The following is a 25,126-nucleotide window of genomic DNA, read 5'->3' as shown; positions in this document are numbered from 1 at the left end:
AATTAAAAGTTAATCAATTTGATTACGAAGCTGTGAAACATGTATTTATGACAAAACCATACATCCATATATGGCACAACATGAAAATTTTGAGTCCTCTAAGTACCACTTCCGTCTTCGCTCGTGTAATAACAATCAATTTATTTTGTTATTACCCACTTTATTATTGTAGAAGTGATTGTGGAAACGACACGTTTCCAATAATTGTTATCAGGAATGGAAATTAGATAATTGAATTTTCCTTTGATAAAAAGCAAATAAAATTAAGTAAATCTTATTCTAACTTAAAATAATTGTCCATTTACGTTCCGTGTGTAAATAAGGTGATAATAAAAAGTCTCCACTTTGTAAATAACTTCGTTATCAAAACAGAGCCTTAAATTTACCAAAAACGGCGGTTAAAGTAACTTTACAGTAACTTTATGACCTAGTTGCGTCTCCGAGCCATCTAAACTTTTTACCCGTGTTACCCTTGCATACACGGCGATTCCGGCAATTGCAATGGGACTTGCTTTGAATTTTAATAGAAGAACCACTTTAGGAATTCGAAGGTCAGTGGCAAAAGTTTATAAGAGATTACGGTTAATTGTTGGCTGATGAATGCAAACGGCCAATTTTTACCAACTTAACTCACCAAAGTACAAACAGTAACGAATTAATTTCTGACGCAAGGATCAGCGACTCGTGAAAAATGTCATTGTGGGGACCTTCGAGATCAAACAAGTTTATTTCTATTCCAAGAAACGATCGGTAAATTTTTAGCTGTTTTTCGATGGGCGCGAAAATGTGATTTGTGTACCACAAGGTGATTATTTTGTTTACCTTTGCAGTTCTCACAGTTTTGAACAATAAAATTACGGGTAATTAACGTTGGAATTCTGTGGCTTATCAATAAGTACAATCAATATAAATTTAACTTCCTGAAACGCCGGTATTTAATCATTTTTGTCCAATAATTGGATGAGTGGCGGTTGGGTAAAATGTGTAAGAAAACTTCACACTTGGAGTAATCGAAAAATGATAAGAAAATTGCTACACATGTCGTGAATGTTCGAGTAGGAATTTTTTAATTAAATTCCGTGCAAAAAGCTTATTGAAAGAGGAAATTAAGCTCATATTGAAATCTGCTGAAAGCATAGATTATTATCGATAATTAGCTATCATTTAATTGCCTTGGCATAACTTTAGCAACAGGATTCAGTATAAATTATGATACTGACATCAACGCATTGTATTTACATTAATTACGTGATGTCACATCTGGATATTGTCGTCACATGTGAGTCCTTTCGACGTCAAAAAAGAAAGAGTCGCGAAAATCTCTGGATGCTGATTAGTGGCTAATTCTTCGCACAGCAAGTTTCCTGTTTATATAAAATAAGGCAAGGACATTGGTCCGTTGGGTATAGACAGCGTGTAGACTCCACTAATATATATACCATCACAGGTGCTATAATTTACTTAGTATAGTCGCGTACTGCTGTTGGATATATACATCATGTGTAGTACGCACAACCGTGTTAGTGGGTAAATTAATAATTACAACAGCTCTGATTGGTTTATTGTATCTTACTCAGGTGAGTTTCACAAATTTTTTCTCCTCGGCAAAGATCTGGGTTAATAACGTTTCATAATCGCGCAATTACAGAATTTTCAGTCACCGAAACTAGAAACTGATAGATGTCGACGCGGTTTTCCCCAAATTTTCGCAGCTTTCACTTGATCGCTAAATCGGATTTTTAGCAGAAACCATGACAGACAGCAACAAAAAAGAAAAGTTTCCGTCGACATTCACTGTCGACAATTTCAGCTCGACGTGAGTACTTTTTTTTCAAGAGTTTTCCCTCTAAAAGTGTTTTTTACTAGAACTAAACTTGCCGATCATGAGTACAAAATCCCGGTCGGGAGTGTCGACACACTTGCTGAGAAGGAATACAGTCCTTACGAACACAGAAATGTGGAACATCCCAACACGTAATAAAATTGTGGTTTTTGGGTCCGGTGTAATTCCCCTTTGTAGGTTTTCCGGGGCGTTGATGCACCTCTTGAAGAGTTCGCTCGGAACGGGGATTTTGGCCATACCTAGTGCAGTGGCCGCTGCCGGGATTGTTATTGGTGTTATAGGGACGGTCCTGACTGGAATTCTGTGCACCCACACCATCCACCTGCTGGTAAATACATTTCTATCTGATAAAAGTTTATTTGGCAATCGACAAATTTCCAAACTTCAAGTCCTGGAGAATAGAAGACAAATTTGCGAAAGTGAGAGTAACTCTGAGATTTGTTGATGCATAATGTTCTTTGTCCGTTGCATAAGAGACCGCACCTTAGTCATAAATGTTTATTAGCAGGGATAATGTTTATAACAATTTTCTGACTTTCCTTCTGCTCTTGACTTAGTTACGTCTCAAATAAATAAAAAATTTTCTTTGCCTCTTCATTTTTTAATTGAGGGAACAACACGAACATCGTTAGAGCTAATGTCGACATTTCGTGGTTGTTCGTTGCGTAATTTGTGAAACACCTGGGAAATTCGTAGTATTTCGCAATTAAAATCCTTAATCGTATTTATGAACCAAAACAGTTATGTTAAATGGTTAGCTAGGATTAATTTTGCGGTTTATTTTTCACGTAAATAAATATTTTGCTTGTGGTTTGTTTGAGAGGTGAATCATAAATTTTATTTAATTTGAGGCTAAAAAGCGAGTGATTAGTTATTCTCAATTTTACGCGGTCATTTTATACAGAACAATTCGTTCGTAATAATAATTTTCTAATGAGATTTTAAAAATATGTTTTCCAGATTTTCACTTTGAATAGAATTACTTTCAAATTTGCAATTTAGAGTCTAGGTCGTCAACAAATTATTTCAAGAAGCGTGTTTATCTTATTAATGGCAAAATTTTGCATATTTCGAATTTTTGCGGTGATAGTGGTGACGCCTTCGGGCTTTTCCAAATTCCACATCATTATCTGTACTTCTAAAGTTGAATTTTATTAAGTATTGGTTGTTTTTATACTAGTTGTAACAACTGTTATTGATTGAGTCACTGTTTCTCTAATTTTGCATTGTTTTTAAGGAAAGTTTCTCTCGTATCACAATAAGTTTGCCATTAAGCAAAAATTAATAGACCATTAATTGAGTTTTACTCATTACTTTTTTAATGCTTAAAAAATGAACAAAGGATAAAATTATGCACCAATTATTTGAATTATTAATTTATTTTTATTGAAAACTGGATTTTTTATATAGGCTGGTCCAGCCCAGCTCTCGTCTTCTGTAGTTCTTTGAAAGTTGAAGTTTTGATATTTTATAAATAGTATTCATACTCTGGGACAGATTTCAGAAAAATATTTTTTACAATATTTTTTTAAGGACCATCTATTATTTTTTTGTACCCATTAGGATACCTTCTTAGTAGTTTAATGTCCCTAAAGTTTTTTTTTACTCATAGCTTTCAGATAGCTATTTCCCAGACGCTTCAGCGTGTTTTTTACTTTGCAACAATGGCTAGGGACATTTAATAGGTTGGTATTGCAACCATTAGATGAAAACGATTTTTTTTACGATACATAACAGTTCATGTCACTTTTTTGATTGTTTGAATTGCTACCAACTTGTTAGCAAAAAAAACGAAATTATAAAAAATATTAATTTTTAATTTTTTTTGACACATTCGTTACAAAAAATTTGACCCTCGCTGCGCTCGTGCCGCAAACAAAGTGCTCATGTTGGAAATTGCACTTTCCAAACTCGATAGGTAAATAACTATTTCAAAACGGTTCAAAGATTACTCTTAAAAAAATTAAAACAAAAAAATGTTTTTACACTTTTAAAAATTAATAAAAAATAGAAACAGTGTTTTTTTAAGGACTTTATTACTAGTTACGTGTTGAACAAGGTCTAACAGACTTATTTATTAAGTTTGATTGATCTGAATTACTACAGAGGGTTTTGAATTTATTTCCAAACTTTTGAAACTTTGAGTATTTTGCGTATTTTAAATGGCAACTTCTATTTGTCTTTATATCATTCGATGAGGAATTAAAAGGGCAATATTTTTTGTTATCACAAACCTATTGCCAATCCTAACAGATTTGGAGTTATTTGCTAAAACATTAACCATGTTTGACTTTTATCATCAAAGTCATTTGCCATTGACGAACGAGTTTTTTCCTAAAATACGTCTATAAAATATCAAAAGTCCAACTTTACTATTAAGTAATGACTGAGCTACAGAAGACGGGAACTGAGCTGGACCACCTGTATTTTATTATTGTTTAAATAATGAAAAGATAACACGTAAAAGGCACCGCGAGTTGAATAATTGACACATATTCTGTTATTAAATTCAAGGTTTAACAGTCATAGTCCAATATTGAAAAAACTTATTTATGCATTTATATAATATGATTTTTTAACAACAAATACGTAAAGCAGATTGTTTATGGAGGACATTTTTCGAACTAACTTGAAAAAGTTTTGAAATAATCCTGAAATGGGAGAGTAACAATTTTCGTGAATTCAGAAATTGGTGTTAATGGAGCCCAATTATTCCGAAATGTTGTGCTCTGCGAGGCGGCTAAAGTGATCAAAACAATATTGTTGTGTATGTGTTTACCTTGGAGAGAGGTAAATGAATTTTATATTTATATACGTGGTAGTTGTTTAAGAGTCAACGACATTTCTTTTAATCAGCGAGGAATTCCTACGTAAAAATTCCTCTCGTTGAATTTTTTGCGAGGCATTCTGGCCCCGATTTCGCAAAATGGCGGTCATAAAAGGGGCTTAATTTGCGCCAATAAGTTGATTGACGTGGTCCGTCGATGGCCAATAATTGGACATAGCCCAAACTTGTTTGAAAGCTGTTGTCTCGTCAAGCTACAAGAATCGTTTATTCCAGATATTCGCATCGCAAGAAATATGCAAGAAGGCCAAAGTCCCGATGCTGGGCTTCGCCGAAACGGCCCATGCCGTCTTCAAATACGGCCCGAAGCCGGTCCAGCCCTTGGCAAACTTCGCCAGGTAAGGACGAGATGATTCAGAATTACGCAATTTATGCAAAAAATAGTACCGCTTCGCTCGCTCAGTTTTGTTATTTGGGGTCATGGTTGTTGATGGTTTGCCTTCACGCTATGAGTGAGGAATAACAGAGTATGCGGACAGGGCCGGATTGCCCAACAGCGGTTGGTAAACGTTAATTGACGAAAAAATCAACCCGGCCCTGTCAGCATCGCCGGATTTCGGCGGAGCACCTGCCCGGACTTTTTGCGGGGCTATTAAAAATCAGGCGATCGCTTGGAAATTTTCCGCTTGCTCTTGTTGCAATGCCTGACCTGATGTGTGCAATTTTCGAGCGCCTGAAGCGACGAGCTCTTCGTGCACCGGTGAAAACCAAAAAGAAAATTAAGTTACTACGCAGTAGACTGCGTGTCTTCAATGTGGGATTTCTTTCGTAATAGGAAAGGAATTCGATTTACTTTTACCGTGGCTTTCTGACATAGCTTTCGCTATTTTTTTTAACAAACTTTATGCAACTCATTCGAATCTAACGGGCGGTGAAACTGGTTCCGTGCAAAATTCCCGCTCCTACTTTCAGGCTTAATTATTTCGGTACCGATATTAAATTAAAAGCGTGTTCCAAGGACGCAAAAATGCAATTCGAAAAACCACAACCGTAAAAATACATTTCTTGAATTTAAACTAACTCACTCGACCACTTGAGGTTGCTTATTCAAACATGGGAAAAATGTTTTTCCGATGAATCTTATCATATTTATATTTCTGAAGTGAAAGGTCCTCCGTGTTTCCGTATCGAGCATTGCAACAGTAAATTACTAGGCTTCCGCTTCAACACTTTATTATTTTGCTTAATTGATGGCCTTATTAGTGCAGCGTCGGAGGATTATGGAGAGGATAAATACATCGGACGCGGAATAAACATCAACCTTTCATAAGTTTTCAAGAAAAAACTTTTAACTTTTTTATACATATTTTTTTATTTCTCATAGATATTGCTTTAAAGAAAGCCACTAGAATTACGGTTACAACTATCTCAACAAAATTATTGTAGTTAAACATAGAATTTTTGAAAATTGTTGTTATTACGACACTTCAGAAGAAAACTTCCCATCGATTCGAAAAAGCTCCATAACTGATTTATTATTAGAAATATTGACTATTCCTTTTTTTTTAACTAAAGTTATGTTTTTTCAAATGGAACATAACTAGCATCTTTTAAAAAAATTATTACATAAAAACTAATAATTTAAAAAAGATAGAGTTTTAAAGAAAAAAGTTAAAACTTAAAGGATGTAATTTTTATCTTACTGTATTTAAAATGATACAAAAATAAAAAATACCAAGCGATTATTTAAAATTTTGATCTAGTTATCCATGACAGTTCCTCAGCAGTGAAATGTATTGCGTAAGTAACTTCATCATCGCCTTTTCTGTCAATATGTCTAAAATGTTCACCGAAGAACATAAACAATTTATGTTAGAATTTTATTTCCGGAATGGACATCGGTTTAAGATAACTGTCATCGATAACTAGATCAAAATTTTAGAAAATCGCACGGTATTGTAGCAAAGTTTTCTTTGTACACCATAAAGTTTTACAACAGATAATGGTGTTTTAGATGACCAATTATCATTATAAGATGTTTTGACAAGGGTGACCCGAAAATATTTACGATATCAAGTCAAATATCTTTTTAGTTAATTAAGTTTAGGCATTTAATACATAATTTTATAATAATAATTTAATAGTCTTTGATAAAACAAAAAATTATAAACAAGTTATGGATCTTTTTCGGATCGTTGTGTGATAAAAATAATATTTTTTATTATTTTTTTAATATTATTCTCTATGTATTAAAATACACTGCTCAACAATTGAAGTGGATATTGAGAGAAATTCTAAATTTTGGTAATACATTGTATATTAAATAACAAAAAACAGTCACAATAAATAAATTTATACTCGTTCATACTCAAAATTAAAAACTGAAAAAAATTGTCCGTGAAAAACCAGAACTAGAAGTAAAACAAAAAATGAATAAAACCTAACGAAACTTAAAAGTTCTCAAAGTCAAATTTTACACCGTCCCTACAAAAACCTAGTACCGTGTAGGTCCTCTCCTGGCTCTTAGCAGGGCTTTTACTCGATTGAAGAGACTCATTATTAAATTATTAATAAAATCTTGTGGTATCGATCCCAAATTTCTTACAATCCATTAGCCAGTTCTTGTAACGTTTCAAGAGGCTGCTGGAGCTGGTTTAAACACCTAGATATTTCGGTCCAAACATGTTCAATGCAGTTCATGTCAGGTGAACAGGGTGGCCACTCCATTCGTGTAATGCCATGATGTTCTATGCGCTTATTCAAAATTCTGGCGCGATGAGGGCGGGCATTATCATCAATAAACATGAATCTTTCGCCTATTGCACCAAAAAATTGTACAATTATCGGCTCTATTACTCTATCTCGAGAACGCTCAGCAGTCATTGCTTCATTAATCAAGACCAATAAGTCTGTGCGGCCATTAAAACATATGCCTCCCCACACGCACACTGATCCGCCACCAAAAAGTGTGGTTGAAGCCATCACATTTGCATTATACCGTTGTCCTCTTTCCTTCCACACTTTTTAGCATTGTGGCTAAGAGAACAACGGTATAATGAAAATCCAACCACTCTTTTTAGTGGCGGGTTAGTTTGCGTATGGGGAGGCATATGTTTTAATGGCCGCACAGACCTATTGGTCTTAATTAATAAAACAATGACTGCTGTCCGCTATCGAGACAGAGTGATAGAGCCGATAATTGTGTCATTTTTTGGTGCAATAGGCAAACGATTCGTATTTATTGGCGATAATGCCCGCCCTCGTCGCGCCAGATTTGTGAATGAGCGCATAGGACACCATGGCATTACACGAATGGAGTGGCCACCCTGTTCGCCTGACATGAACTGCATCGAACATGTTTGGGCCGAAATGTCTAGGCATTTAAACCAGCTCCAGCAGTCTCCTGACACTTTACAAGAGCTGGCTAATGCATTGCAAGGAATTTGGGAAGTGATACCTCAAGAATTTATGAACAATTTGATAATGAGTCTCTCCAATTGAGTAAGAGCCCTGCTAACAGCCAGGAGAGGTCCTACACGGTACAAGGTTTTAGTAGGGATGATGTAAAATTTAAATTTGAGAACTTTTAAGTTTCGTTACGTTTTTTCGATTTTGAGTTTTACTTCTAGTGCTGGTTTTTTACGGACAATTTTCTTCAGTTTTTAATTTTGAGTGTGAACGAGTATAAATTTATTTTTTGTAATTGTTTTTTATTATTTAATATACAATGAATTACCAAAATTTAGAATTTCTCTCAATATCCACTTCAATTGTTGAGCAGTGTACTATTTGTAGGTATATCACATGCTACCGAAAAAATCAAATCTACTAATTATTCTTCAAAAATTTATTAAATAAACTGCGTTTTGGTGAAATTTTAAATAGCGAGATTTCACTGATGTTCTAGCCTTCAACCCATTGCTTGCATGACCTTCCACTCTACAAATCCGAACAATGTTAATTTTTACTTCAGTTATTGACATGATTATTGAAGGTGCGGTAAATGAGTTCACATGGAAGGAATTTTAATATATCACTACTATGTGGAGGATAATGAGCGTGATTACCATACAAATCATTTAACCATTGATGAATGAACAGTTCCGTGAGCGTCGCTTGACCACAAAAAAATATTTGATTTATAAACTTGTTGTGTCATCACAATCAATAATTTATCTAAAGTACCACCACCGAAAATTTCCACACGCAATCCACAAAAACACTTCCTGAATAACAATGACACTGCACCAAAAATTCCAAGACCTGATTTTACGATTTTTTCCAGGATTTTTGTTGACGTCGCCCTTCTTTTGACTTACTATGCAGGCAATGCCGTTTACATTGTTTTTATTTGTGGGAGCGTCCAAGATGTAAGTTAATTGTAATGATTTCCGAGTTTATAACAGTTCTTGTAGCTTGTGAATTATCACTACGCGTCCGTCTCCCATTGGCCGATTCAGTATTACATGCTTATGCTTTTGGTGCCTTTGACTTTGTGTTGCCAAGTGCGGCAGTTGAAACACTTGGTTCCATTCTCAATAATCGCAAATGTGACAATGGTTACTGCTTTCCTCATCACTTTGTATTACATGTTCTCCGGAATCAGTTCTATCAAAATTGAGGAACGAAAACTGTTCAAAGACGTTTCCCTAATCCCGCTTTTCTTCAGCACTGTGTTGTTTGCAATGGAGGGAATTGGCACAATGCTGCCGATTGAAAACTCAATGATCAAACCGCAATTTATCGGATGTCCGGGAGTCCTAAACGTTGCCATGAGCTTTGTTGTGACTCTTTACACAATTATTGGTTTGTTCGGTTACATTAGATTCGGTGATTCGGTCAAAGCGAACGTCATTGAGGAATTACCAAACAGCGACATGTAAGACTATTTTGTGCACCCACTTTTTATTAAAAGAAAAAATTACAGAGCGGCCCAAGTGGCCAAACTTTGCATAGCCATCGCAGTTTTCTTCACCTTTATGTTGCAATTCTACGTCCCGTGTGACATAACTTGGAGAAAACTCGCCCGGAAAATTCCGGAAAAGTACCACAACGTTTCCCAAATAGTGATGAGGACTATTTTGGTGTGTTTTGTAACCGGAATTGCTGCAGCTGTGCCCAAACTGGACGCTATCATAGGACTGGTGGGATCAGTGTTTTTCTCCACCCTTGGACTTTTCATCCCTGTCGTCATTGACATTATTTTGAATTTGGGCGAAAACGGCGATTTTGGGTTCATGAAGTGGCGATTATGGAAGAACATTTTTGTTATTGTTATTTCGTGGTTTGCTCTATTTTCAGGAAGTTATTACGCGATCAAGGGACTACTGAACGATTGAAGTGAACAAAAATTGTGATTCGAGTAAGCTTTAAAGTAGGGTAGGCAAAATTGACCGAATTATTTATTTGTGATTTTTAATAAAAAATGTGCACAAAAAGTGAAGGAGTTCCTTTCAAACATTTGTTAGTAAACACGCAGGTACTTAACTAAATAATTGTTTTTCTAGTTTAAATGTGATTTAGATTAATCTCAACTTTGTTGTTCGTCGAAATGTTTGCAATAAATTGGAATTTTTATCGGGTGTTTACACTTTTTTCCTATCTAGGTCACACCTTATGTAAGGTAAGTGCTCTATTCCACGATTTTCCAAGTGGCGTTGTTGATATTTTCCCAGTTCCGGGCAAGTGCAGCATTTGCGTTCAGATTAATAATTTTCGCCATTTGGTTGTCGCTAGCAATTGAGTTATTTTTGTTGGTGAAACACCACACTTTGTCTTGACTCATCGCTAGCATAATAGAAACAGCTAACAAAATCGCCCCGAGCACGATCAGGAAGTACTTAACCGCGTCAAAAACCATCAGTTTGTTGAAATTTTCGCGAATCTCGTCCACGATATCGTGGGGAACCTCAGCGCCCTAAAACCGAGTCAAAAAAGTCTCAAGTGAACACCGCCATACGTTCTCGAGCCAAAGCATTGGGAAAAAGCCGGCGCTAACATTTGCAAATAGGTCAACATCTTCAAAATCCTGTAAATAAACGTTCATTTGAAACCGTGTTTTGACGACAAGTGCCAAACCGGTTTTCTAAAACGACATTTCAATTTTTTGTAAAGAAATTATGCTAATCGAACCGGTTCCATTATGATAAAGGTTTCATGCCTATTTTCGTTAGGTGCGAGGCCTTGGGCATAGTCAAGTAGCGATTTTTCAGCGTTTAGAAAATGCGGCTGCGAGAGTACAACCGAGGATCCGGTACAAGGACTCACATCCATTGTTCCAGCCGGTGTACATCCCGGCACCTCATTTTCGGGGTTCTTGTCACAGAAACAATTTTTCTCAATGTGGAATAAATTACTGTTCTTGAATTTGTAACTTTTAAGCCCCAAATAAACCAACTCTTTGTCGAATTTTACGGAAAATGAGCGGCAGAAGTCAGATGCAAAAAAATATATTTTCGGGGGCAAGTCGTTCAAGTTTGGGTTGAGGGTGAGGTCGGTTCCTTGAATTGTGTTGCAGTCGCCGGTCCAGAGCGTCAACATGTTGTTGTCTTTGAAACCGACCACCTGACCTTTGCTTGAGTCTTTAAGCCCACGTTGTATCTCGTAAGGACCGTCAACGGACCCATTCATCTGAATTTTTTGTGGTTATTTGACCAGTTTTAATAAACTTACATGATGGAACATTGCAACCAAATAGTCCTTGTTGTTGTCAGCTGGTCGAATGCTGGGTGGACGTCGTTTCTTTAACCCATCACAAATCATTGCCACTTCGTCCGATCCGCAAGACATTGTAACACCGTCGAATAAAATGTTTCGGACTGTGTTAGTCACAAAAATATTTTTTATACCAGGGTAAAGGAATGGTAAAGCATCGTTTACTATATCCATCGCGTCTGGTGCGAGTTTATAAATTTTATGAGCGATTCCCTACGATAGAATTTAAGGGAAGGAACAGTTAAATAAAGTTCGAACCACAGCGGCAGTGTTAATTATCGTTACTACATCTTCTTCCGTCCGACACCCTGAGTCCTCTCTATTGAAAAAATAGGTCTTTTTCTGATTATATCTAACAGTGTCGTTGTCTTCACTAACTGCTAAAACTTCGCGTTCCCGAAATTCGCTACAAAATAATTGCAGACACGACTCAATTTTGTAAATATGTGCAATACTCGTAAACATAGGGCCCTATTTCCCTAAAAGTTGGTTTGGCCCCCATTTGGAAATCATCAACGTTGGTCACATTGAGAAAATAAATTTTTAATTTGAACGGGAACGGTATTTTTTTCCAGGTCTCAAATGTCTTGCTCCCTTCCACGAACGCGGTTTCCTTACTTATTAAGTAGTTTTCCAGTTCAGGAAAAATCACACTTGAGCAAAGTAGGGCTAAGAGTAAGATACAGAAGCCTGAAATGGCCACAATTACGGGCGTACTTAGGCGCATTTTGCGTGCTAGTGTTAAATCAACCTAGGGTTTTGTGTGATTTGTGACTAAGAGTTATTTAGATTATGAGATGATTATCAAGAGATAAGTAAACGATTTATGTAATCTGGTATTTTATCGGTGATTTGTGCACGGAATGGATTACAGTGTGGGTCAATAAAATGAATAAATGACACTTAGTGGTTGCTAGACCGGCGCATCCACCAAAAGTGGTGGTTTTTTCAAACACCTAGTAGTGTGCAGGCGGGTATAAATATTCAATTATAAATAGTAAACTTATAAGAAATGATAATAGTCATAATTTATAAGCTATTATAATAGGAAATATGTGAAATGTGTATAAATAGATTGGGTACAAATTGAGACTTTTAATTATCAATTTTTTTGGAAGTAATTATGTGAATTGTTACTCACAATTTTTGTGTTGTTAATAAACTTTTTTTATTGAATAAATAAGCGGGAAATTTTGTTTTTTTTCCTGGTATTTGAATGCAAAAATTATGTCAGTTCTAGAAATTTTGAACCAAACAAAACTAATTAAATGCTGCACGAGAGAATGTGTTATCTGTGGTATTTAAATTTTTTACCAGATTTCAGATTTAAATTAAATTAGTAAAGTGAATTGAGTATAAATTATAAAATTAATACATATTTATAGCAGTAATAAATTTTTTTCTACGGAGGACTATAACTTAGGAGACGAAACAAGATACAAAATCGCAGAATTTTCTGAACCCGAAAAAATAATACGGTGCAGACTAAGAAAAATTGACAACATAAATATTTATAAGATACATGAGAAAAAAATTATTTAAAATTTGCTTTTTCAATCGTAATTTTTAAAACGCTGCGAATACGACTGAAGTATCTTCAGAAAAATGAAAAAAAATGTTGGGAAAAAGTTTGTAAAGAATTAAATTTTCTTTAAAAAAATCTGTAAGACCATATTTCTATCTTCAACGGTTTAGGTATAAATTAATTTTCCCATACTTGACTACTTGTAAAATTAAGCAAATCTGTCGCTTGTGTCTTTTCGAACGATTTTGGGTCTAAATGGTTGAAGGTAGGAAAATGGTCTCGCGGACTTTTTTTAGAAATGGCCTGTATTTTTTTGCTAGGTGTTAACGATTATACATCCATATTTTCTAATTCATTCTGAAAACTTACACGGTATTAGAACAACTGCGCTCTCTGGAGACATTTTAACAGATCTATCGAAAATAAGAAAGTTTTATTTGTACTTTGCTTTCGTATCCTAACTTCTAGATATTCGTAGAAATTTCTTAATTACTGTTTTTATTAGAAATTTTTATTACTACATTATTACAGCGATTCTCGAAAATTAATTTTTAGTTTATTCCTTATCATTTTCTAGGGTGCAGTGTTTTGAGTTTTTTCTACTTTCATGTACTCAAATTGGCACCTGTATGATTTTTAAATTTTGTTTGAATTGTTTCACAATTTTTAGTTGTAGAGTAACGATAGGAAATACATAACGATAAGAAAAACACCTAATAAAAATAAATGAATTTTCTCTACAAATAACTTCATACAAATCTTTTATGCCAAGATGAAAATATGGAATTATCCTTTAATTTTGCGGCGAATGTTTGTTTTTGACTTATGTAATCCATTTAGCTTCTGTTCTATTTGAGGATAAAAAAAATGGAAGTAAATAAGTAGAGCTAATCGATGTGACTAAATTCGGTAGTTTTTTTTTAATTAATGCTTTATTGTTCTTAGATGTAATCTATAACAGGTATTTGTTAAATTTAAGAAAAAAAATTAAGTGTTACCAGCGTGTTATCAAAGTTATCAATAAAATAATTATTTAAATTAGAGTTTATACAGGGAGCCCAAATAGCCTTAACACAGAGTTTGCAAAAAATGTGTTTGGTCAATATTAAAGCGCCAAAAAAAAGCAAAAAACTAGCAAAAAGATAGTGGGTATGCATATGCAGCCAACAATACTGTAGTGTTTTTGAGGTAACCACCGTGGGGTGTCGCTACATGCCCAATCTGTCACTCATCGGGGCGTTGAACCTGTTTCCTCAGTCGGTAAATTCTTAAATTTTGAAGTATCCAATGCAGCAGGAGGTGGTTAAGAAAAAAATATGGCCGCAGAAGTGAGTTGTGGTGACAGTCAGTGAAAGAAAATTAAACCCAAAACGATGTAAATAAAAATGAAAGTGTTTTGTGTTGGGCTAAACATCGGAGTAGATCAATGGGGACGTGTTTGAGTGTTGGTGACTATGTGAAAAAGTGGGTGCTGTTTCGGATGTATGTTGTGTTTGGCGACCACCTGGCTCTGTCTGTGCTGTCAACCGGGCCTTATCATTCAAAATAAGATGGGCATTGTTTATTTTACTCGGATTTATCAAAGGAGTGTCACGTTGAATTGGTAATTAAGTTTCACGCTCGCTCTCCATTTTTGCCTTTTCGAGAGACCACAACATAATCAAAACAAACAGACACGAGACCCAAAAGGCGAAACCGACGATTAATTAACAACCGCACGGCACGGACACATGTCACATTTAGCAAGAAATCGTGCCCCGAACCAGCGAAATTTGAGACACTCGTTTCCTGTTTAATGGACAATTAAACCAAGAGTTAGGCTCGTAATTAGCTCTGGAATGAAATAAAGCCTCCGAATTTACTGGCCATTGCATAATTGCACACAGTTTCTCTCTATTTAGAGACTTTTTGTTTATTTTTGCTCCGAATAATTATTTGACATTTAATTAATTTTACGACAAACTTTCATTAATTGTAGGTTTATTCTTGGCCAACACTCAGGCTTCTCGATTGATTATTGCAAATCCTCTTGTAGACAGGAACAACATCCGCTTTATCACTTTTGCTAATCGATTTCCGCTTTCGAATTGCTAATTACCGCGGGAGGTCCTCGTCAGTTTTTTTCGCTTCCTTTCGTTGAAAAACACCGACGTGTAAAAAACCGCATTTATTTATTAATTTCGGCGACTATTTGGTCCACCTGGTGAAATGTGTGAAAGAAAAAAGTTTGAAGCCCTCGAACGCTGTTCAAATTCCGAAGACGTGAGATGTCTCGTACGGAATGCGGCTGACGAGGATTGACCGGAGACTGAATTTAAAAAGAAAGTTATGTCCTGTGGTGCATTTATTATAAAGTGGTTGGGGCCATTGGACGTCTCTTTGTTTTCAAACGAATACAGTTAAATGAAGAAGTGTTAATTTTTTACCACGAATTGCCGTTAGTTTTGTTTGTTGCGAATTTAAAATTTGCGTAAATTAGGGATTCCCGCGAAGTCGGACTTCGCTCGCAACATGTGTTGATAGTGGGGCAACTTTAAAACATTGATGTCGTGTTCGCGAAACGACTAAATTGTAATGATATTTAAAATGATCACACGCCGATAACATTTTTGGCGAGTATTTATTCAGAGGTAAGGTTTCGTTATTCCGGTAACTAGAACTCGTATTCTGATATTTTGATGGAATGTTATCAGGAGTGTGATAAATGTTCATTGTAGTCGTCAAGTTTCCATTTTTATTGTTATTTGATGGGTTTTTCTTGTGTGGATGAATGTATTCCAGATTAAGCGATTATGTCGATTGTGAAATATTTTTAGCTTTTGGACGATAAAGTATTATTTTTGGTTGTAATCGGTAGGAAATGTTGATTTAGAAATTGCAAACCTGGAATGTAGGTATATTTTGAGTAAACATATTTATTTACGATTCTTCAGTGCTGAATTTTCGCAATTTAATACGCTGTTGACACGTTATATTGACCCTCGTGTGACCTTTCAAATTTGTTATGAAATTTTTAATAATACATACATCTTTAATATTATTAATAAACATGATTTCTTTAAAAAAAATTCTTAAAGATTCTATGCTAATTACAGTATACACGGTAAAAAAAAATTATATCATTTTATTAGATTAATTTCTTTAAGAACTGAATTACCTACTTTTTGTATGTTATTATCTTCTAATTTAAGTGAAGAATTTAGGAAAATCGGCGAATTTGGAACTACATACATATTTCTATAAATGATTTTTCTCGTTTTAAGCGAGAGTCGTTGAAGGAAAAAATATTTTTACGTCATTTTAGCACAAGTTATGCTTAAATGTTTATGCAAAAAATTCGTAAAAAATGTCACTAACCCTAAAAAATAATAATTACGTAAAAATTAAATAATAATTGTACTAATTTTGGGACTGGTACCAATTTTTTGAAGAATTTTTTGCTCGAAGCGTCGTTGTTATGATATGAATAGAAGTCATAAAATTTCGTTTAAAATTAATTATAAGGAAGGGTAGAAAATTTCTGAATAAATTAACATGCATAGAGAAGATAAATTAATAGAAAACGATGCGTTTTTTTTGGTTTAGTTTTAATAAAAAGGTAAAAAGATTTACTTATTTTTAAACGAGGAATCATTGAAAATCAACATATTTGAAAATTTAGCAAATAAATGCCAAAGTAAAACGATTTAAAGTATTTAAGTATAATTTGGCTCGTTTTTAAGCGAGAAATCGAAGGAAGTCAACTTATTTGAATGAAACACGTGCCAAGATAAGGCGAATGATGGGATTTTCAAGCGATTTAGCTTTTAGCTTTATTTATCTATTTGTAGATCTACTATGAAGGAAATAAGTAATGAAGTGAAAGGTATAAAAATTCTGTACTATACATATTCATAGTTTTTTATTTTTCTGTTGAAACAATGTGATTTTGCGTCTGCTCGCATCAAACACTTGTGTTTATAAATAATCAAAGATATAATTGACCGATAATTTAATGAAATAATTGTTTGTCATATTTTTTATCCTCATTGTTAATTTTGCGAAATAATTTTATTTTTCTCTTTATGTTGTTTTACGAAATATTTTACGTATTTTGTGAGTGTACGAGTTCAGTTAAATAGTTTCGCTTCTGATATGTGCATTTTAGTCCAATTAAAGTCATTTGTCATTAACTGAATGACTTTTTAGAAAATAATTCCGAATGTGTTAGGATATGCAGTTAACAAAAAAAATTTTTTTTTAATATCCCATCGATTGACTTAAAAAGAAACATTGTTATTACATTAGTTGACAAAACAAGTTTTTAAAGATTGAGATTAAAGATTCGTAAGGGTTGTATTATGAAAAAATGTTCTTTATTTAATTCTACATCGAATGATATAACAATAAACAAATAAGCAAAATAAAACGCTCTAAAGTTGAAAAAATTTGTAAATAAATTGTAAACACCTTGTAGTAATTCAGATCAATCAAACTTAATTAATAAATCTGTTAGACCTTGTTCAACACGTACTTAGTAAAAATGTCATCACAAAAGTACAGTTTATATTTTTTATAAATTCTTAAAACTAAAGGTGTAATACCGTTTTTTTTTGGTTTTAATTTTTTTAACAGTAATCCTTGAACCGATCTGAAATAAACTTTAGGGACATATAAGAAGCTAAAAACGTATTCTATTTAAACCAAAAAAATAAAAAAAACATTATTATGACATCATTTTTTGGGACACTTTGTATAATAAAAAATATTTTTCTAAAATGCGTCCTACAGCTTAAATAACGCCAACAAAATATGAAAAGTCTAACTTTACTAATAGCAGTAATAACTGAGCTACAGAAGACGCGATAACATGAACATTTAATATTTACAGTAATTATTTAATGGGAACATCAGGTACTTGCTCTAAAAGATTCTAAGGACCCCTTACTTTTTTTTATCTATATTCGTGCAAACTTGCGTCGGCTTGTTTGTCAAGTGATTTAAATCATCAAGTCGCCTCAGGTGACCTAGATAATCATTTTAACACACCTTGTACATATATTTGTTTTGACTTCAAACAGAAATTAATTCGTATTTTCGTGCAAATGAAAAATAAAAGTTATTTTAATAATAAAAAAAATTCTTGTTATTTATTAAACAGTTCAAAGTATCTAATGGTCTCGAAAATATGAACAGATGTGGTAGTTTGAACAGTTCTGAACGTTTTGTATTCACACTTTCGAGCTCTGCGAACAGGAGTGTCTTGGCTTTTATAATTGCTGGATGTAAAAATTTTGATTATTTTGTGGTCAAGTATTTGCTCGTTATTTTGTCGTAATGCACCACAGCGGGATCACTGTTGATTTAGTTAATCTTATCGATGCGAAAACAGTCGAATTATTTGTCTAGCTGTGTTTGTTAGATTTGACGATCTCGACGGATGCCTCCGTTGGTGGAGCACTACCACTTCCTGACGTCCATGGAACCGCCCCGCAATGGAGACATGGTCAGCTCGGTTCATGTGGGCGAGCGAACGCACCGGACCGCCAACCCCATCACGCCAGCCCTGTGGACGGCCCTGTACGACTACGACGCGCAGGGCGAGGACGAGCTCTCCCTGCGCAAGGGCCAGATCGTGGAGGTCCTCTCCGAGGACGCGAAGATCTCCGGCGACGAGGGCTGGTGGACGGGGAAAATCGGCGACAAGGTCGGCATCTTCCCCTCGAACTTCGTCGCCTACGAGGACCCCATCAACCACGTCAACTCCATCATCGTGGACATCCACCCCATCGAGATCGACTTCAACGAGCTGGAGCTCGAGGAGGTGATCGGCGTCGGCGGGTTCGGGAAGGTGTACCGAGGCGTGTGGAGAGGACACGAGGTGGCGGTGAAGGCCGCCAGACAAGATCCCGACGCCGATATTTCGGTCACGTTGGAGAACGTCGTCAAAGAAGCGAAACTTTTCTGTTTGTTGAAACATGAAAATATTGTGTCGTTGGAAGGTGTTTGTTTACAAGAACCGAATTTGTGTCTAGTGCTTGAATATTGTCGAGGTGGTTCGCTAAATAGAGTGTTGGCGGGGAGAAAGATTAGGCCGGATGTTTTGGTCGATTGGGCTATACAAATAGCGCGCGGGATGGACTATTTGCACTGTGGGGCACCCATTTCACTCATACATCGGGACCTGAAAAGCTCGAACGGTAAGTTCAACGCAAATCGGAGATTTCTTCTCATATTCGAGAATTATTTTATGCTGCTGCTGATGAAATAAGAGAATTTGACCGACTGTGAAATACATCAGATAATTCTTCCGCTTATCACAAACCTACCACAATGGAATATATTTTATCCATTCCGTCATATTAGCTTCCACCCATTATAATACGTACTAAAGTTTAATGTTACAAGTGTCGGATAAATATTTTTCTGTTATCAAATAACATACCGATGCCGGCATCGTGTTTAATTTAATTTATTTAACTGGGAGCGGATATTACTTCCAAAAAACGAATTTACCATAATGCATGGATTATTTTTAAATGTTATGTTGTTAGTTAACTTGTTCAAAAATGCTTTAATTTGCATAAAAAATTACGTTAGTGTCTCGCATCTTTCGTTTGTTTCTGTGGGGAAATGGCAAAAATAAATAGAGCAATTTACATTTTTCATTCGGAAACGCAATTATTTTGAGAAGGTTCCCCAAAAATTGCCTAAAAAATTGCAATAATTGACAATTATTTTGCAAATATTACGTTCATGTTTTACAATTTTTGTGCGTCAAAAACGCGATTGTCTAGTGAAGTTTCGTCAAAAATAAACCGAAAAATGCAAAATACTGCAATTTTTGCATTTTTCGAATATGTAAAAATACATTTTGTCGAGTTTTGAGTCGAAAATGACAGAGTATGATACGAATTTATTGTACGTATGTACGTTTATGTTATAAAGTTTGCTTATTAAATTTAAGATTATTACGTCATTGACTACTCTATTTTTTAGAACATTTTTACGTTCTATGTCATATCGTAGGATTATTTATTTTTTGATAACATGTTATCTAATAGATATAATTTCCATAGTTTCCGTCTTTTCCGCTTTTCCGATGTCAATTACGATTTATCGAAATTCTTACAAAATTTATTTATTTTTAATCCTATTTTATTTTTATTCTTATTTTTACACAAACCCTCGCAAGTATAATAAGTATCTCAAAATTGGTGAATTCAGAGTTCATAGCATTGTAGAGAATCACTTCAGTAGTCCAAATATGGACAAAAAATAAAGGTCTTGGGCTTCTCTACAAAGATACATTGGTTTAAAAGTACACTTCAGGTGTACTTTGAACTGCGTTTTTTTCAAATACAAGCTAAAATTTTAGTTTCCATTATTGTTTATGGTGTAGATTATTGTGGAAAATAATGTAAAATATTTTTTTGAAGTAATGTTATTTTTTTCTTAATGTTATACGAAATATAAAAATAAAATATGTACCTATTTTGTGTGAGTGTACGAGTCCAGTTAAATAGTTTCGCTTCTGATATGTACATTTTAGTCCAATTAAAGTCATTTGTCATTAACAGAATGAGTTTTTAGCAAATAACTCCGAATGTGTTAGGATTTGCAGTAGGGTTGTGATACATTAACAAAAATGTTTTGTTTTTATCGCATCGATTGGCTTAAAAAATCTTAAATATTTGTAATTTTCCCTAAAAATACAACTATAAATTACAAAAATTTAAGATTTTTTTTCCAAAACAAAGCTAATTTTTCGAGAAATTGTTTGACATTATTATTTTACGCAATCATCTACACTATAAATAACAAGAAACGCTGAAACATTCAAGGAGTGATCTACAAACCAATGCTGAATCTTTATTTTTTTCTGTATTTGGACTACTGCCTATTGCATAAAAACATTGCCTATTTTGTATTCAAAATGTCAATATTTCCCAAAAATAAGACGAAAATCGTCGAACAGAAAAGGTTGTATTATTGTGGTTTTGGAGCGTTTTTTACGCACATTTTTTATTTAATAATTCAAATGTTTGGCATTTTGTCAAAAATTACCCAAAAAATTGACGAATTGGTTTGAATATTATATTATACCTGCTTTTTTCTAGTATTTAACCTTGTTTAGTGAACTAAAACAGATTTTCGAGTGATTTTCTTAAAATAAAACTTGGAAGTCACTATATTACATATGAAAAATTATAAATTTTCTCCATTTTTTTTCAGAGTTTTAGCATGTCGTTCAAGCAGAAATGCCATTATTTTGAAAAATGTAGTCAAAAATAATCTGAAAGGGCACGAATTGACCAAAAATGGTGCTTTGCCTTTTTAAACTCTCTTGCACTATTCACATAAAGCAATCTCTCTTTTTTGTAGAGTTAAAAGATTATAAATTATTATTGTTACATAGGTATTGCGAATATGAATTCCATTATTTTTTTTTCAACTTATATAACGTATGTCTTTCGTGTTGTTAATTACCGGCTCTCTAAGTTTGCATCAACAAAATCAATGATTACGTTCATCGCAGTGTGTTTATTAATTAACAGGAATAACATTTTTTTATTCAGTCGTTGTGTATTCTTTTTCTTTTTGAAGAAAAGGTGTCGAAAATCAATCCTACCTCCTTCCTAAAATTGTCAAGACGTGTCTCTGCCACATGAAAGGATAAAGTCGTAGTAAAAAAGCTTGAATTTTGTATTGGTTGTGCAAGCTTATGCCAATTCAGAATTGTAAACTAAACTGACTTAATTTCGCATTACACATGTTTCAAACGCCGAAGACTGGGCGCAATTGGGCGTCTTCGAGGTTAATCGTCTGCAGAAAGGTGTTGCAAATGAGTTGAACGCCTTGTTAAAAATGTTTGTTTATCTTCCAAGAAACCATGAGAAATTATCAAGTTAAACCCTCTTAATTAAATTTTCTCTTGCACTTTAACGTTTTTATTACACTAACAATAAAACAGTATTAAAAATTTTAATTGATCGTGTGTATACGATTAGAGTTGCGTCTCAATAAATTAGCAACGGTAACGTATAATTAATAATAAGCACACAGATGTTTTCAATTTCTGATAGTGGTTTAAGAGAAATACACGTGAGGTCAACAGAGTAAATGGTAGTGCCAGGTATTTAATTATCGTGCAACGCAATGGCGTCACTGAATTGTCATTTAAATGTTGTGATTTTGACATCTATACGATGCGATGTTGCAGATGACCTAAATTTTTAACATTTTTTTTGATATTTACAGGTATTATGTTACGGAGATGTAATGTCAAGGTTGTTTATGTTAAAAATGTACACAACAAAACAAGAATTTAGGGCAGAATATTTGATAAAAAAACTGTTATTGTCGCTTCGTGTTTGTTGGTGTGCTTAAAATTCAAATGACATATAATTCATTGCCCGCTTTGTTTTCCTTTAAAGTCCGCGATATCGCGCGGAATATTTTATAGCATTCAAGCGATCGTTGACACTCGTCTTGTTGCTAAAATTGTTTCTTGTGATTTTGCATTTTTCACAACAATAAATTCAAACCCATCCAAACATAATTATAATGAAGAATTTGTTTATTGTGTGTTTACTAATTGCGTGCCGCTCATAAAAATATTTTGTTTTTAATTTACAATCAACATACCAACATTTTATATAAATTTGTGACCACGACCTTCACCATTTTACGTAATTGAAAGTTGGGCAAAAAATATGCAATGTGATCACTGATCAGTTAAATTCGTCAGCGTGAGAAATTTTCTGGGAATCATCTTTTGTCTCTTAATTAAATTATACTTATTGGAATTCAAAGTAGTAATTGAAAGGAAGACGACATTTATTTAATCATTACTAATGATCTTGTCGTTATTAAGATATTTTTTCGTATGCTGTCATTACGCAAAAACGAAGTCCATCCGGATCTCCAGGAATAATTTTATCAGATATTTGCGTGGTTGTGTAAACAAACTTTTCTATTTATGAACTGTTAAAACAGCAAACAAGAATAAATGAACAAATATAATCTAATTAGACTTAAATAAATATCGGCGAGTGGTCGTAAAATGACGGAATTTTAAAGATTTTGAAATTCTGTAATTGACTGAAATGCCTAGCCCAGTTATTTATTTCACACCGTACAATGAACGATAAGTACGTAGGAAGCAGGAAGGTGAACGCCGGGTTTACCTACGTCAAAAATTTTTTCTTTGATTGGAAGCGTATTTTTTTATTGTGTATGTTTTGAAGATTCTCCGGATCAATATAAAAATTTATTCAAACGCTGAAAGTTAGATTTATGTAACTATCATCATGTTTCGAAACGTCGTAACTTCGCCTAATCTCAGATGTACCTATTCCTTAATAAACCTCGCCGTTCCGCGAATTTATAGACCTCCCATATTTAAGTAATAAATAACCGAGAGAAATTGCACCGTTATCTCTGCAGTTCGCAATGGAGTATTGGTCCTTAAAAATTCAGTTAGCGTCCGTCGATATTAGCACAGGCTCGCCTTCTCACTCCGATTTGTTATTTTAATCCTCGCCACCTACCAGTCCAACCCATTAACACCGGATTAATTGGCGTATTATTGTAATAGATGCAAATTAGAAATTTCTTGTACCTTATCTCCAACACTGAAAAAACTCGCAACGATAATGGTCGTGTGGACAGCGCACAATTGCTGAAATTACCGCCCACACCGGCTGTAAAATATACCAATCTATAGCCCATTTCTCGCAATTTCGCCTCAAATAAACGCTTATTTGCATATGTTCGACATTGGATTGCCTTAAACGGCTCCGGTAAGCGCGGACTATGCTAATGGTCGCGAGCAGGACCGGAGCCAGGACTAACCGCTCTTTGTGCGGAAATCTGTGCCGGTGTTATCGAACAATGGCATAAAATTACGCCGTAGACTAAACATTTCATTAGCATTGGGTTTAGGAGTCGTTCCCATTAACTGTGTAATTTTTCTCGTTTTTCGGTATAAATTAATTTTGTGGCCGCTACTTCGACGAATCGGAATTGGTCAATTAAGAGAAGTGATGGTGGAAACTAAAAATAACAGAAAATAATTACCATTTTATATCTATAAATAACAATGAGTTAATCACTTGCTGTTACGCTAAGTGTAATCGACACAAAGTTAATGTGAAAATTGGAGGAATTTTTCTTATCTCGGCTCTTCATCGATCAGGTCGGACTTTCACGCCACTTAATAGTCCAAAACAACATTTCATTAGTTCCAGTTTTATGTCCGATATACGAAAATGGTTGCGTTATGATAACATCGGCGTTTTTAATGGCAATTCTGTTGGCAGAAAGGGAAACACCTGGTCTTTTTTTAATCTTGTGGTGATAACAATCGTGCACGAGGCACAATATAATAATCTACCCTCATCTAGATCAGGAATTTTGTTGTTGGCCGGTTGTGGGATAACAATGCGTCCGGTGGGTGTTGTTAATTAGAGATATTTTTAATGGTCGTTTGGTTTAGTTTGACGGGAAAATAGGAATTAGAAAGTTGTTTGTTAATTGTTGAGGCTCGGGTGGAGTCTATGTGGTGAACAAAGGACCGAATTTTAAACATTCCGCCTGATTAGGGACTTTCATTCGATTTCTTTGTCTACAAGCTCGTGAACGCACGATTTTGAGTTGTGAAAATGAGGTGAAGCACCTTTTTGGATGAAATAAAGTGTATAAATATAGGCTGTTCCGTCTAAACCCCACATTAGAAGTATTTGATAATTTTTCATTTAACAAACTAATTAAATTAATTAAATTCAGTTTTTTTTCGAGGAAATTTTACTGTTTAAACAAAGAAAACAACAAAGTTTTATTTTCAAAACATGATCACATTACTTATAGCACTTTATCTTTTACTGATCTACAGGCTGTTCCATCTAAACCTCACATTAGATGTATTGTAAGTTCTTATAATGTCTTCCGGTTATGCCGGAAATCGCTATAAACTTCTTTATTTTGACTTGAGAGATATGTTTTTTTACTGCGTTTTTGGATTTTTGGAGTTACTTCAAGGGCATTCTCGTCAGTTCTTCTTATACCAAAATTTACCCCTTTTTGAAATATGTATTTTGGATTTTTCAAAAATCGGTAATTTTGCCATTTTTGGAGTTTTCGAAATCTATTAGGACAATCAAGTAAGAAAGCCTATATCTTTTCCTCAGTATGTTTTCAATCTTCGATTAATCGTTATTTTTGGATAATTTTTTCCAGCTCTAAGCCAATTTTTCAATTGGAAATTTCTTACTAACCA

At 34.3% G+C, this 25,126-nt stretch overlaps 3 protein-coding genes across 6 annotated transcripts in view; 2 read left to right on the top strand and 1 right to left on the bottom strand.

The window, feature by feature from the left end:
- The first annotated feature begins 975 nt into the window (after nucleotides 1–975).
- Nucleotides 976–10,205, top strand: LOC664514 (proton-coupled amino acid transporter-like protein CG1139). The gene is made up of 8 exons (XM_970514.4): nucleotides 976–1,577; nucleotides 1,649–1,816; nucleotides 1,867–1,974; nucleotides 2,021–2,171; nucleotides 4,905–5,026; nucleotides 8,914–8,998; nucleotides 9,044–9,507; nucleotides 9,556–10,205. The coding sequence occupies exons 2-8, from the start codon at nucleotides 1,752–1,754 to the stop codon at nucleotides 9,965–9,967; spliced, it is 1,407 nt and encodes a 468-aa protein (XP_975607.2). The 5' UTR covers nucleotides 976–1,577; nucleotides 1,649–1,751; the 3' UTR covers nucleotides 9,968–10,205.
- Nucleotides 10,206–10,213: 8 nt separating this feature from the next.
- LOC103312746 (sensory neuron membrane protein 2) lies at nucleotides 10,214–12,099 on the bottom strand. The gene is made up of 6 exons (XM_064359073.1): nucleotides 11,798–12,099; nucleotides 11,601–11,748; nucleotides 11,301–11,555; nucleotides 10,761–11,258; nucleotides 10,588–10,713; nucleotides 10,214–10,545 (listed from the first exon to the last, which is right to left on the bottom strand). The coding sequence occupies exons 1-6, from the start codon at nucleotides 12,067–12,069 to the stop codon at nucleotides 10,261–10,263; spliced, it is 1,584 nt and encodes a 527-aa protein (XP_064215143.1). The 5' UTR covers nucleotides 12,070–12,099; the 3' UTR covers nucleotides 10,214–10,260.
- Nucleotides 12,100–14,114: 2,015 nt separating this feature from the next.
- Nucleotides 14,115–25,126, top strand: part of LOC664510 (mitogen-activated protein kinase kinase kinase 11) — a 37,123-nt gene continuing 26,111 nt past the window's right edge. Inside the window, exons 1-2 of one of the 4 annotated variants that reach the window (XM_015979405.2) lie at nucleotides 14,115–14,470; nucleotides 18,269–19,046. In XM_015979405.2, coding sequence (XP_015834891.2) covers nucleotides 18,287–19,046 — 760 coding nt within the window. In that variant the 5' untranslated portion in view covers nucleotides 14,115–14,470; nucleotides 18,269–18,286. Of the gene's footprint in view, nucleotides 14,471–18,255; nucleotides 19,047–25,126 lie in introns of all 4 variants that reach the window. The other 3 variants (XM_015979403.2, XM_015979404.2, XM_008194064.3) reach the window with 3 other exon arrangements.

The sequence above is a fragment of the Tribolium castaneum genome, chromosome 9, assembly GCF_031307605.1.
Source record: "Tribolium castaneum strain GA2 chromosome 9, icTriCast1.1, whole genome shotgun sequence".
Classification (NCBI taxonomy): Eukaryota; Metazoa; Arthropoda; class Insecta; order Coleoptera; family Tenebrionidae; genus Tribolium; species Tribolium castaneum.
This window is presented reverse-complemented; position numbering and strand designations above follow the sequence as displayed.

Coding starts and splice junctions, on each gene's coding strand:
- LOC664514 (XM_970514.4), top strand. CDS start 1,752: ATGACAGACAGCAACAAAAAAGAAAAGTTTCCGTCGACATTCACTGTC. Junction 2,172..4,904: donor CCCACACCATCCACCTGCTG/GTAAATACATTT, acceptor CGTTTATTCCAG/ATATTCGCATCGCAAGAAAT. Junction 5,027..8,913: donor CCCTTGGCAAACTTCGCCAG/GTAAGGACGAGA, acceptor GATTTTTTCCAG/GATTTTTGTTGACGTCGCCC.
- LOC103312746 (XM_064359073.1), bottom strand. CDS start 12,069: ATGCGCCTAAGTACGCCCGTAATTGTGGCCATTTCAGGCTTCTGTATC. Junction 11,259..11,300: donor TGGTTGCAATGTTCCATCAT/GTAAGTTTATTA, acceptor CAAAAAATTCAG/ATGAATGGGTCCGTTGACGG. Junction 10,714..10,760: donor CCTTTATCATAATGGAACCG/GTTCGATTAGCA, acceptor ATGTCGTTTTAG/AAAACCGGTTTGGCACTTGT.